The sequence below is a fragment of the Heptranchias perlo genome, chromosome 41 (assembly GCF_035084215.1).
Source record: "Heptranchias perlo isolate sHepPer1 chromosome 41, sHepPer1.hap1, whole genome shotgun sequence".
In the NCBI taxonomy this organism is placed as follows: domain Eukaryota; kingdom Metazoa; phylum Chordata; class Chondrichthyes; order Hexanchiformes; family Hexanchidae; genus Heptranchias; species Heptranchias perlo.
This window is the reverse complement of record NC_090365.1, coordinates 15,644,360-15,656,995: the sequence shown is the minus strand read 5'-3', so window position 1 is coordinate 15,656,995 and position 12,636 is coordinate 15,644,360. Positions and strand designations below refer to the sequence as shown.

Below are 12,636 nucleotides of genomic sequence, written 5' to 3'. Positions count from 1 at the left end.
GTCAGTGTGTGTGGGACCCGTACCCCAGTGAGAGTCAGTGTGTGTGGGACACGTACCCCAGTGAGAGTCAGTGTGTGTGGGACCCGTACCCCAGTGAGTCAGTGACTGTGGAACTGTGAATAATCCAGTGCGGGGGTTGGTCCAGTGCGGGGACTGTCCAGTGCGGAGAGTGTCCAGTGCGGGGACTGTCCAGTGCAGAGAGTGTCCAGTGCGGGGACTGTCCAGTGCGGGGAGTGTCCAGTGTGGGGAGTGTCCAGTGTGGGGAGTGTCTAGTCCAGTGCAGGGAGTGTCCAGTCCAGTGCGGGGAGTGTCCAGTGCAGGGAGTGTCCAGTGTGGGGAGTGTCCAGTGCGGGGAGTGTCCAGTGTGGGGAGTGTCCAGTGTGGGGAGTGTCCAGTCCAGTGCGGGGAGTGTCCAGTGTGGGGAGTGTCCAGTCCAGTGCGGGGAGTGTCCAGTGCGGGGAGTGTCCAGTGTGGGGAGTGTCCAGTCCAGTGTGGGGAGTGTCCAGTGCGGGGAGTGTCCAGTCCAGTGCGAGGAGTGTCCAGTCCAGTGTGGGAAGTGTCCAGTGCGGGGAGTGTCCAGTCCAGTGTGGGGAGTGTCCAGTCCAGTGTGCGGAGTGTCCAGTGTGGGGAGTGTCCAGTCCAGTGTGGGGAGTGTCCAGTCCAGTGTGGGGAGTGTCCAGTGTGGGGAGTGTCCAGTCCAGTGTGGGGAGTGTCCAGTGTGGGGAGTGTCCAGTCCAGTGTGGGGAGTGTCCAGTGTGGGGAGTGTCCAGTGTGGGGAGTGTCCAGTCCAGTGTGGGGAGTGTCCAGTCCAGTGCGGGGAGTGTCCAGTCCAGTGTGGGGAGTGTCCAGTGTGGGGAGTGTCCAGTGTGGGGAGTGTCCAGTCCAGTGTGGGGAGTGTCCAGTGTGGGGAGTGTCCAGTGTGGGGAGTGTCCAGTCCAGTGTGGGGAGTGTCCAGTGTGGGGAGTGTCCAGTCCAGTGCGGGGAGTGTCCAGTCCAGTGCGGGGAGTGTCCAGTCCAGTGTGGGGAGTGTCCAGTGTGGGGAGTGTCCAGTCCAGTGTGGGGAGTGTCCAGTGCGGGGAGTGTCCAGTCCAGTGCGGGGAGTGTCCAGTGTGGACCATTACGGACAGAATGAACTATTTTGGTTGTACTGGAGCATGTGTGTCTGTCATTCTCGATGCCTGTCTCAATTTGTCTCTCTCTCATCTCTCTGTCTTTCTTCTCCCATTAATATCACTCTTGTTCTGACCATCTCTTCCTGTGCCCTTGTTATCTGTATCTCTCTCTCTCTCTGCCCTTTCCCACCCCTTGTCTCTGACCTATGCTCTAGTCTCAGTTGCCCGGTTCTGCTGCTCTTGTGTTGCCCAGTAACATCGGCTGCAGTGAAGTTTATCGAGAATTTCACCTTCTCTTCGTTCGAACTCTGCTGGAAATGGCCGAGAGTGGCCAAAGTCAACAACAAACCGCTGGTTGACATTCCCTGCACAGAGACGAGCTTTGAGCCAGTCCTTTACTCAGCACACGAGTTATTTGGGAATGATTACAGAGCGGGTGATTCACAGAGAGCTGAGGGGGCGGCGTCCGCCTCAATCAGAGTCCTTGACCCTCAGTTAAAGGGACGGGGACGGAGCCAAACCCAACATTTCGAGCCGTGGCAGCTGGGTGACAGGCCATGTATGTGCGAGAGGGTCTCTCAGTGAGGGGCACTGGTCCCAGCTCAGGGAGGCCAGTGACTGGCCTGAGTGCTGCCTCTTTTCACAGCTCAAATCATTGTTTTGAGTCTCCGAGTTCTCCTGAATATCAGATTCCTCCTGATTTCCCTGGATATCCTGATGCCACTCTGTGAAAAAGCACAGAGTTAAATGGGAAAAGCTCAGGTCAGGGTCCAGGGAGAATGAGCAATGAGTGTTTGATGGGACAGTGTAGAGGGAGCGTTACTCTGTATCTAACCCGTGCTGTACCTGCCCTGGGAGTGTTTGATGGGACAGTGTAGAGGGAGCGTTACTCTGTATCTAACCCGTGCTGTACCTGCCCTGGGAGTGTTTGATGGGACAGTGTAGAGGGAGCGTTACTCTGTATCTAACCCGTGCTGTACCTGCCCTGGGAGTGTTTGATGGGACGGTGTAGAGGGAGCTTTACTCTGTATCTAACCCATGCTGTACCTGCCCTGGGAGTGTTTGATGGGACAGTGTAGAGGGAGCGTTACTCTGTATCTAACCCGTGCTGTACCTGCCCTGGGAGTGTTTGATGGGACGGTGTAGAGGGAGCGTTACTCTGTATCTAACCCGTGCTGTACCTGCCCTGGGAGTGTTTGATGGGATAGTGTAGAGGGAGACTGTTTGCAGTGGTTGAAGGGTTTAGAATCAGGGGACATAGATGTAAGATTAAATATACGAGATTTCGGACAGGGAGCAGGAGGGACCTGTTTCACACAGAGAGCTGTGAAATCGATTATTGGAGTTAGTGATTGAAGCAGAGACCAGGTCAACATTTAAGAATGGGTTCGATAGGTGGCTGAAGGGAAACGTGGGATTAGGATAAACACCAACACGGACTGGATGGGGCGAACGGCCTGTTCCTGTTGTACTTTTATGAAATTTGCATACACACCCACACTGCTCAGCAGGGCGATGATCAGGGGCACTGGGGAACAGCTATAGAACGTACAGTCCTCGGCACAGACTGCAGAACCAAATCTGGGCTTGCAGTGTGCGTGAGTCAGTCTGCGCTGCCTTCAGCGGACGTGTTGGGGAGGTGAAGATCACTCTTTATTTTTGTACAATTACTCAGTAATATTAACTGAAAACATATTTACTGGAACATAGCAGCTAGCTGTAGCCATGAATTAGTAATTTGCTGGGAATGAGTTGACTCATTTTTTTTAAAGAGAATCAGAAAAACCTTGTGATCATTGCAACTGAATCAAAAACAGGTGAAGCAATAAAAGGTCCTTATCATTTGGCTGCAAAATGAATGTTAGTGAAGAGTCGATTTAAAAACACGTGTTCGCATCAAGTTTCAGGGTATCGTAGAAACTGCTAATTACACAACACACTGAAACGCAAATACGGAAAGTCAGATTAGTGAACGCCATCGGATTGCTGAGCACTGACCCCGCTCTGCCTCCCCATGGCCCCTCCTCCGGGTGTGACCCTGCGATTTACAGCTTTCCCCTTGTATAACCAGCGGGCACTCCACACAGTGCAGTCACTGCAGCACTGGGTGTGTTAGAACAGGTCAAGTGATGTAGAATTTAAGAGCAGCGATGGGGAGAGAGAGAGAGCAGCCCTCCCGAGCCGCAGAACGCACGGCCGAGAAATACTGGGAGGTACAGGCGATCACCAGGTTAAAGTTTCAGTGGGTTGTTACTCACCTGCACAGTCACACTACCCCACCTATGGTTTAATAACTTGTATACGTCACATTGGTTTGCACTGAGTTAGCAGGATGGTGTGTACCTTGTATCATCGTTAATAATTAACCAATTTAACCATACATCAGTCAACACAAGCGGGGACAGGGTCAGACGGTCAGAGAGTAAGTGAATTGCCACAGGAACCCTACAGTGTGCAAGAAAGAAACCCAGAAGTGCAGGGACTACAGACGTCAGGTTCAACTCAACACTAGGACACACACAGTTGAAACTTTTCCAAACTAGAGACACCTGATTTCTCATTTCCCCTCTTTATTTCATTTCACAAATGAAATAAGGTCATAAGGCACCGGACAGCAATATAATAGATACAATGTTAAGAGCTTGTCAATTTTTTTTGTAAAAAGATCATAAATTATCTAATAAAATATATAGCTATATCATTAAATATACAAAACATTCCAAAATCTTCAATAAATAATTTAAATATATTCTATATTGTGCAGTAAACAGCTCCTTGGAAAGTTTGTAAAACACTAGGTACAGGTGGATTAATATATGGTATTTTAAAGGGTGTTTGCAAACATTTGTTCCCAGACAGCTTGTAACTCAGATAGGCGGAAATCTCGTCAGAAGACGACCTGTGCATTTTAGAAGTGATTCACGGTTTTGTTAGAAAGTTTGCTACATCAGGCGACAGCTCCTTCCGCCAGCCCGGAAAGCTCAGACCCCTTTCACCAGCTGGGCGTCCGAAGGCTGGGCTCCAAACGTCAGGAGCGCCATCTCCCATGAGGTTAAACAGAATCAACGGCAAATTAATCCGCAGGTTTCAGGAGCTTCAGCTTAAGAGGTAAGGGAGCGAGTCGGAGAGGCGAGTGGGGGCCCCCCCCAGATTTAAACAGAGAATAAAAAAGTTATCAGAGATGGCCTCAGTCGTCCGACACGGAGATCCTGCTGAAGATGGGGAGGCGTCTGTTCTGGTCGAAGACTGGAGACTCCGAGCCGCTGCTGCTGTAATCCTCCTGGTCGGACAGAGAGTCTGCGGACGGGCTTCTATCGGTGAAGGGAAAGCCAGTGTAAGGTGGCATCGCGGGCAGGCGGGAGGGCACTGTGTGCTTGTGGCAGCTGCAGCCACCGCTCAGCCTCATGACCCGGGCAAACTCCTGGCTGAAGGCAGACCGCAGCAAACCCCAGTCCGGCAGGTCGGAGAAGAGCGGAGGGGACAGGGAGTCCCGGCCGCTGCCCGAGCCCAGCTCCAGTCCCACGCTGTCAGAGGAGAAGCCCGAGAAGCTGGCGCTCTGTTTCAGCCGGGGCCGGTCTCCGCGGGGCTGCAGCCCGGGCCGGCAATCCTCCTCGGGGTTGTGGATGAAGTGGCAGCGGGACCCGTAGGGGCAGAAGCCGCTGGTGTGGAAGGTGCGGCAACGCTCTGTCTTGTACTTGGGGTGGCGGTTCAGGACCCGCAGCTCCCCCAGGCCGTGGGCAAACTGACACTTGTCTCCGTATCGGCAGAAGCCGTTCTCCTGGAAGGGCCGGCACAGCTCGGTCTTGTAGCGGGGAGACGGCAGGTGCTGGGCCGGTTTGGTGGCGTCCCCCGCGGAGTCCCCGTCGCTCAGGCAGCGAGTCAGGCCCAGCTGCGCTTCGGTCTGGTCGAGGGCCGCTGACCAGCACGAGTGGCTGAGGGGCAGCGGCCGGGGGCTGGAGCTGCCCAGGGGCAGGAGGCTGGTGGAGTGGCGGCGGAATCCGGCCGGCGGCTTGACCGCTCGGCTTTCGAACTTGGGGTTAAAGGCACTCAAATCGTCGGGGTCCAAGAGGCTGAACTGTGTGGAGAAAGAGAGGGGGAAAAGACGGTTAGTGACAGGTCACAACACAGGAACAACGGTCTCAGCCCCCAGGTACACTCTCTCCTCCCTCTGTCCCTCCCTCTCCTCCATCCTCCCTCTTCCCCTCCCTCTCCTCCATCCTCCCTCTTCCCCTATCCCTCCTATCCCCCCCCCTCCCTCATCCCCCCCTCCTCCCACCCTCCTCCCTCCTCCCTCCCTCATATCCCTCCTCCCTCATATCCCTCCTCCCTCATATCCCTCCCCCCGCCCGAGTCAGAAGGTCACGGGTTCAAGTCACTCTCCAGAGACTCGCTCCCGGTGCCGCTCTGCCGGAGGAGCCGTTAAACCGAGGCCCCGCCCGCCCGCCCGCCCGATCCCACCGAGGGCAGGGAGCTCTCCCCGGGGGCCGATATTTATCGCTCAACCCGGCACTACAGAGGCAGATGATCGGGCGATTATCGCAGAGCCGCCTGTGGGATCTCGCCGTGCGGCGAGACTTCAAATCAAAAAGGCGCGTCCGGAGGCGACGGACGGACACTCGGGACCGGCGGCCGCCCGGTCTCCACCTCACCCGGGCCCCAGGCCTCGGCCTCCCGCACACACTTACCCCGGACAGCAGGCCGCACAGCTCGGGTAGGTCAGTCATGGTTGTTTGTTGGCGGTGAGTGGAGTCCGGGAGCCGGTGTGAGGAGCCGGGGCAGCGCCGCCTTATATCGGGCCCGAGAGAGGGGGAGGTGGGGCCGGGGTGACGCACGGAGCCTGAGCCTGGAACTCGTGCAGTGAGTCAGCGGGCGGGCGGGGCCTGAGGCCCGGGGCCCGGGGAGAGGCCGCAGGGGGGCGGCAGAGGGCACCGCGGGGAGCCGAGGGGCCGAGCGACCGAGGCCGCGGATCCGGGCCCGACTCCCCCCCCCCCCCCCGGCACCGCGCAGGGCAGAGCCCAGACCCCGGACCCCAGACCCGCCCCGTCTCTCTGTCTGTTCCCCCCCCTCTGTCTCTCTGTCTGTTCCCCCCCTCTGTCTCTCTGTCTGTTCCCCCCCCTCTGTCTCTCTGTCTGTTCCCCCCCCTCTGTCTCTCTGTCTGTTCCCCCCCTCTGTCTCTCTGTCTGTTCCCCCCCCTCTGTCTCTCTGTCTGTTCCCCCCCTCTGTCTCTCTGTCTGTTCCCCCCCCTCTGTCTCTCTGTCTGTTCCCCTCTCTCTGTCTGTCCCCCCCCTCTGTCTCTCTGTCTGTTCCCCCCCCCTCTGTCTCTCTGTCTGTTCCCCCCCCTCTGTCTCTCTGTCTGTCCCCCCCCCTCTGTCTCTCTGTCTGTCCCCCCCCTCTGTCTCTCTGTCTGTTCCCCCCCCTCTGTCTCTCTGTCTGTTCCCCCCCCTCTGTCTCTCTGTCTGTTCCCCCCCCTCTGTCTCTCTGTCTGTCCCCCCCCCCTCTGTCTCTCTGTCTGTCCCCCCCCCCTCTGTCTCTCTGTCTGTCCCCCCCCCTCTGTCTCTCTGTCTGTCCCCCCCCTCTGTCTCTCTGTCTGTTCCCCCCCCTCTGTCTCTCTGTCTGTTCCCCCCCTCTGTCTCTCTGTCTGTCCCCCCCCCTCTGTCTCTCTGTCTGTTCCCCCCCCCTCTGTCTCTCTGTCTGTTCCCCCCCTCTGTCTCTCTGTCTGTTCCCCCCCTCTGTCTCTCTGTCTGTTCCCCCCCTCTGTCTCTCTGTCTGTTCCCCCCCTCTGTCTCTCTGTCTGTTCCCCCCCTCTGTCTCTCTGTCTGTTCCCCCCCTCTGTCTCTCTGTCTGTTCCCCCCCCTCTGTCTCTCTGTCTGTTCCCCCCCCTCTGTCTCTCTGTCTGTCCCCCCCCTCTGTCTCCCTGTCTGTTCCCCCCCCTTGTCTGTTCCCCCCCCTCTGTCTCTCTGTCTGTTCCCCCCCTCTGTCTCTCTGTCTGTTCCCCCCCCTCTGTCTCTCTGTCTGTTCTCCCCCCCCCTCTGTCTCTCTGTCTGTTCCCCCCCTCTGTCTCTCTGTCTGTTCCCCCCCTCTGTCTCTGTCTGTTCCCCCCCCCTCTGTCTGTTCCCCCCCCCTCTGTCTGTTCCCCCCCCCTCTGTCTGTTCCCCCCCCCTCTGTCTGTTCCCCCCCCCTCTGTCTCTCTGTCTGTTCCCCCCCCTCTGTCTCTCTGTCTGTTCCCCCCCCTCTCTCTCTGTCTGTTCCCCCCCCCTCTGTCTCTCTGTCTGTTCCCCCCCCCTCTGTCTCTCTGTCTGTTCCCCCCCCCCTCTGTCTCTCTGTCTGTTCCCCCCCCCCTCTGTCTCTCTGTCTGTTCCCCCTCTCTGTCTGTTCCCCCCCCCTCTGTCTCTCTGTCTGTTCCCCCCCTCTATCTCTCTGTCTGTTCCCCCCCCTCTGTCTCTCTGTCTGTTCCCCCCTCTCTGTCTGTTTCCCCCCCCTCTGTCTCTCTGTCTGTTTCCCCCCCCTCTGTCTCTCTGTCTGTTTCCCCCCCCTCTGTCTCTCTGTCTGTTTCCCCCCCTCTGTCTCTCTGTCTGTTCCCCCCCCTCTGTCTCTCTGTCTGTTCCCCCCCCTCTGTCTCTCTGTCTGTTCCCCCCCCTCTATCTCTCTGTCTGTTCCCCCCCCTCTATCTCTCTGTCTGTTCCCCCCCCTCTGTCTCTCTGTCTGTTCCCCCCCCTCTGTCTCTCTGTCTGTTCCCCCCCCTCTGTCTCTCTGTCTGTTCACCCCCTCTGTCTCTCTGTCTGTTCCCCCCCCTCTGTCTCTCTGTCTGTTCCCCCCCCTCTGTCTCTCTGTCTGTTCCCCCCCCTCTGTCTCTCTGTCTGTTCCCCCCCTCTGTCTCTCTGTCTGTTCCCCCTCTCTGTCTGTTCCCCCCCGTCTGTCTCTCTGTCTGTTCCCCCCCCCTCTGTCTCTCTGTCTGTTCCCCCCCTCTGTCTCTCTGTCTGTTCCCCCCTCTCTGTCTCTCTGTCTGTTCCCCCCCCTCTATCTCTCTGTCTGTTCCCCCCCCCTCTGTCTCTCTGTCTGTTCCCCCCCCTCTGTCTCTCTGTCTGTTCCCCCCCCTCTGTCTCTCTGTCTGTTCCCCCCCTCTGTCTCTCTGTCTGTTCCCCCCCTCTGTCTCTCTGTCTGTTCCCCCCCTCTGTCTCTCTGTCTGTTCCCCCCCCCTCTGTCTCTCTGTCTGTTCCCCCCCTCTGTCTCTCTGTCTGTTCCCCCCCCTCTGTCTCTCTGTCTGTTCCCCCCCTCTGTCTCTCTGTCTGTTCCCCCCCTCTGTCTCTCTGTCTGTTCCCCCCCTCTGTCTCTCTGTCTGTTCCCCCCCTCTGTCTCTCTGTCTGTTCCCCCCCCTCTGTCTCTCTGTCTGTTCCCCCCCTCTGTCTCTCTGTCTGTTCCCCCCCTCTGTCTCTCTGTCTGTTCCCCCCCCTCTGTCTCTGTCTGTTCCCCCCCCTCTGTCTGTTCCCCCCCCTCTGTCTCTCTGTCTGTTCCCCCCCCTCTGTCTCTCTGTCTGTTCCCCCCCCTCTGTCTCTCTGTCTGTTCCCCCCCCTCTGTCTCTCTGTCTGTTCCCCCCCCTCTGTCTCTCTGTCTGTTCCCCCCCTCTGTCTCTCTGTCTGTTCCCCCCCTCTGTCTCTCTGTCTGTTCCCCCCCCTTGTCTGTTCCCCCCCCTCTGTCTCTCTGTCTGTTCCCCCCCTCTGTCTCTCTGTCTGTTCCCCCCCTCTGTCTCTCTGTCTGTTCCCCCCCTCTGTCTCTCTGTCTGTTCCCCCCCCTTGTCTGTTCCCCCCCTCTGTCTCTCTGTCTGTTCCCCCCCCTCTGTCTCTCTGTCTGTTCCCCCCCCTTGTCTGTTCCCCCCCCTCTGTCTCTCTGTCTGTTCCCCCCCCTTGTCTGTTCCCCCCCCTCTGTCTCTCTGTCTGTTCCCCCCCTCTGTCTCTCTGTCTGTTCCCCCCCTCTGTCTCTCTGTCTGTTCCCCCCCTCTGTCTCTCTGTCTGTTCCCCCCCTCTGTCTCTCTGTCTGTTCCCCCCCCTTGTCTGTTCCCCCCCCTCTTTCTCTCTGTCTGTTCCCCCCCCTCTGTCTCTCTGTCTGTTCCCCCCCCTCTGTCTCTCTGTCTGTTCCCCCCCCTCTGTCTCTCTGTCTGTTCCCCCCCCTCTGTCTCTCTGTCTGTTCCCCCCCCCCTCTGTCTCTCTGTCTGTTCCCCCCCCTCTATCTCTCTGTCTGTTCCCCCCCCCCTCTATCTCTCTGTCTGTTCCCCCCCCTCTATCTCTCTGTCTGTTCCCCCCCCTCTGTCTCTCTGTCTGTTCCCCCCCCTCTGTCTCTCTGTCTGTTCCCCCCCCTCTATCTCTCTGTCTGTTCCCCCCCCCCTCTATCTCTCTGTCTGTTCCCCCCCCTCTATCTCTCTGTCTGTTCCCCCCCCTCTGTCTCTCTGTCTGTTCCCCCCCCTCTGTCTCTCTGTCTGTTCCCCCCCTCTGTCTCTCTGTCTGTTCCCCCCCTCTGTCTCTCTGTCTGTTCCCCCCCTCTGTCTCTCTGTCTGTTCCCCCCCCCTCTGTCTCTCTGTCTGTTCCCCCCTCTCTGTCTCTCTGTCTGTTCCCCCCTCTCTGTCTCTCTGTCTGTTCCCCCCCCTCTGTCTCTCTGTCTGTTCCCCCCCCCCTCTGTCCCTCTGTCTGTTCCCCCCCCCTCTGTCTCTCTGTCTGTTCCCCCCCCTCTGTCTCTCTGTCTGTTCCCCCCCCTCTGTCTCTCTGTCTGTTCCCCCTCTCTGTCTGTTCCCCCCTCTCTGTCTGTTCCCCCCTCTCTGTCTGTTCCCCCCCCTCTATCTCTCTGTCTGTTCCCCCCCCCCCTCTGTCTCTCTGTCTGTTCCCCCCCCTCTGTCTCTCTGTCTGTTCCCCCTCTCTGTCTGTTCCCCCCTCTCTGTCTGTTCCCCCCTCTCTGTCTGTTCCCCCCCCTCTATCTCTCTGTCTGTTCCCCCCCCCCCTCTGTCTCTCTGTCTGTTCCCCCCCCTCTGTCTCTCTGTCTGTTCCCCCCCCTCTGTCTCTCTGTCTGTTCCCCCCCCTCTGTCTCTCTGTCTGTTCCCCCCCTCTGTCTCTCTGTCTGTTCCCCCCCCTCTGTCTCTCTGTCTGTTCCCCCCCTCTGTCTCTCTGTCTGTTCCCCCCCCTCTGTCTCTCTGTCTGTTCCCCCCCCTCTGTCTCTCTGTCTGTTCCCCCCCCTCTGTCTCTCTGTCTGTTCCCCCCCCTCTGTCTCTCTGTCTGTTCCCCCCCCCTCTGTCTCTCTGTCTGTTCCCCCCCCTCTGTCTCTCTGTCTGTTCCCCCCCCCTCTGTCTCTCTGTCTGTTCCCCCCCTCTGTCTCTCTGTCTGTTCCCCCCCTCTGTCTCTCTGTCTGTTCCCCCCCTCTGTCTCTCTGTCTGTTCCCCCCCTCTGTCTCTCTGTCTGTTCCCCCCCTCTGTCTCTCTGTCTGTTCCCCCCCTCTGTCTCTCTGTCTGTTCCCCCCCCTCTGTCTCTCTGTCTGTTCCCCCCCCTCTGTCTCTCTGTCTGTTCCCCCCCCTCTGTCTCTCTGTCTGTCCCCCCCCTCTGTCTCCCTGTCTGTTCCCCCCCTTGTCTGTTCCCCCCCCTCTGTCTCTCTGTCTGTTCCCCCCTCTGTCTCTCTGTCTGTTCCCCCCCCTCTGTCTCTCTGTCTGTTCCCCCCCCTCTGTCTCTCTGTCTGTTCCCCCCCCTCTGTCTCTCTGTCTGTTCTCCCCCCCCTCTGTCTCTCTGTCTGTTCCCCCCCCCTCTGTCTCTCTGTCTGTTCCCCCCCCTCTGTCTCTCTGTCTGTTCCCCCCCCTCTCTCTCTGTCTGTTCCCCCCCCTCTGTCTCTCTGTCTGTTCCCCCCCCCTCTGTCTCTCTGTCTGTTCCCCCCCCCCTCTGTCTCTCTGTCTGTTCCCCCCCCCTCTGTCTCTCTGTCTGTTCCCCCTCTCTGTCTGTTCCCCCCCCCTCTGTCTCTCTGTCTGTTCCCCCCCTCTATCTCTCTGTCTGTTCCCCCCCCTCTGTCTCTCTGTCTGTTCCCCCCTCTCTGTCTGTTTCCCCCCCCTCTGTCTCTCTGTCTGTTTCCCCCCCCTCTGTCTCTCTGTCTGTTTCCCCCCCCTCTGTCTCTCTGTCTGTTTCCCCCCCCTCTGTCTCTCTGTCTGTTTCCCCCCCTCTGTCTCTCTGTCTGTTCCCCCCCCTCTGTCTCTCTGTCTGTTCCCCCCCCCCTCTGTCTCTCTGTCTGTTCCCCCCCCTCTCTCTCTCTGTCTGTTCCCCCCCCTCTATCTCTCTGTCTGTTCCCCCCCCTCTGTCTCTCTGTCTGTTCCCCCCCCTCTGTCTCTCTGTCTGTTCCCCCCCCTCTGTCTCTCTGTCTGTTCACCCCCTCTGTCTCTCTGTCTGTTCCCCCCCCTCTGTCTCTCTGTCTGTTCCCCCCCCTCTGTCTCTCTGTCTGTTCCCCCCCCTCTGTCTCTCTGTCTGTTCCCCCCCTCTGTCTCTCTGTCTGTTCCCCCCCTCTGTCTCTCTGTCTGTTCCCCCCCGTCTGTCTCTCTGTCTGTTCCCCCCCCCTCTGTCTCTCTGTCTGTTCCCCCCCTCTGTCTCTCTGTCTGTTCCCCCCTCTCTGTCTCTCTGTCTGTTCCCCCCTCTCTGTCTCTCTGTCTGTTCCCCCCCCTCTGTCTCTCTGTCTGTTCCCCCCCCCTCTGTCTCTCTGTCTGTTCCCCCCCCCTCTGTCTCTCTGTCTGTTCCCCCTCTCTGTCTGTTCCCCCCCCCTCTGTCTCTCTGTCTGTTCCCCCCCCTCTATCTCTCTGTCTGTTCCCCCCCCCTCTGTCTCTCTGTCTGTTCCCCCCCCTCTGTCTCTCTGTCTGTTCCCCCCCCTCTGTCTCTCTGTCTGTTCCCCCCCTCTGTCTCTCTGTCTGTTCCCCCCCTCTGTCTCTCTGTCTGTTCCCCCCCTCTGTCTCTCTGTCTGTTCCCCCCCCCTCTGTCTCTCTGTCTGTTCCCCCCCTCTGTCTCTCTGTCTGTTCCCCCCCCTCTGTCTCTCTGTCTGTTCCCCCCCTCTGTCTCTCTGTCTGTTCCCCCCCTCTGTCTCTCTGTCTGTTCCCCCCCTCTGTCTCTCTGTCTGTTCCCCCCCTCTGTCTCTCTGTCTGTTCCCCCCCTCTGTCTCTCTGTCTGTTCCCCCCCCTCTGTCTCTCTGTCTGTTCCCCCCCCTCTGTCTCTCTGTCTGTTCCCCCCCTCTGTCTCTCTGTCTGTTCCCCCCCTCTGTCTCTCTGTCTGTTCCCCCCCCTCTGTCTCTCTGTCTGTTCCCCCCCCTCTGTCTGTTCCCCCCCCTCTGTCTCTCTGTCTGTTCCCCCCCCTCTGTCTCTCTGTCTGTTCCCCCCCCTCTGTCTCTCTGTCTGTTCCCCCCCCTCTGTCTCTCTGTCTGTTCCCCCCCTCTGTCTCTCTGTCTGTTCCCCCCCTCTGTCTCTCTGTCTGTTCCCCCCCCTTGTCTGTTCCCCCCCCTCTGTCTCTCTGTCTGTTCCCCCCCT

At 58.8% G+C, this 12,636-nt stretch overlaps 1 protein-coding gene across 1 annotated transcript; it reads right to left on the bottom strand.

The window, feature by feature from the left end:
- Nucleotides 1–3,665: 3,665 nt before the first annotated feature.
- LOC137306090 (mRNA decay activator protein ZFP36L1-like) lies at nucleotides 3,666–5,905 on the bottom strand. The gene is made up of 2 exons (XM_067975154.1): nucleotides 5,798–5,905; nucleotides 3,666–5,187 (listed from the first exon to the last, which is right to left on the bottom strand). The coding sequence occupies exons 1-2, from the start codon at nucleotides 5,834–5,836 to the stop codon at nucleotides 4,300–4,302; spliced, it is 927 nt and encodes a 308-aa protein (XP_067831255.1). The 5' UTR covers nucleotides 5,837–5,905; the 3' UTR covers nucleotides 3,666–4,299.
- Between the last annotated feature and the right edge of the window lie 6,731 nt (nucleotides 5,906–12,636).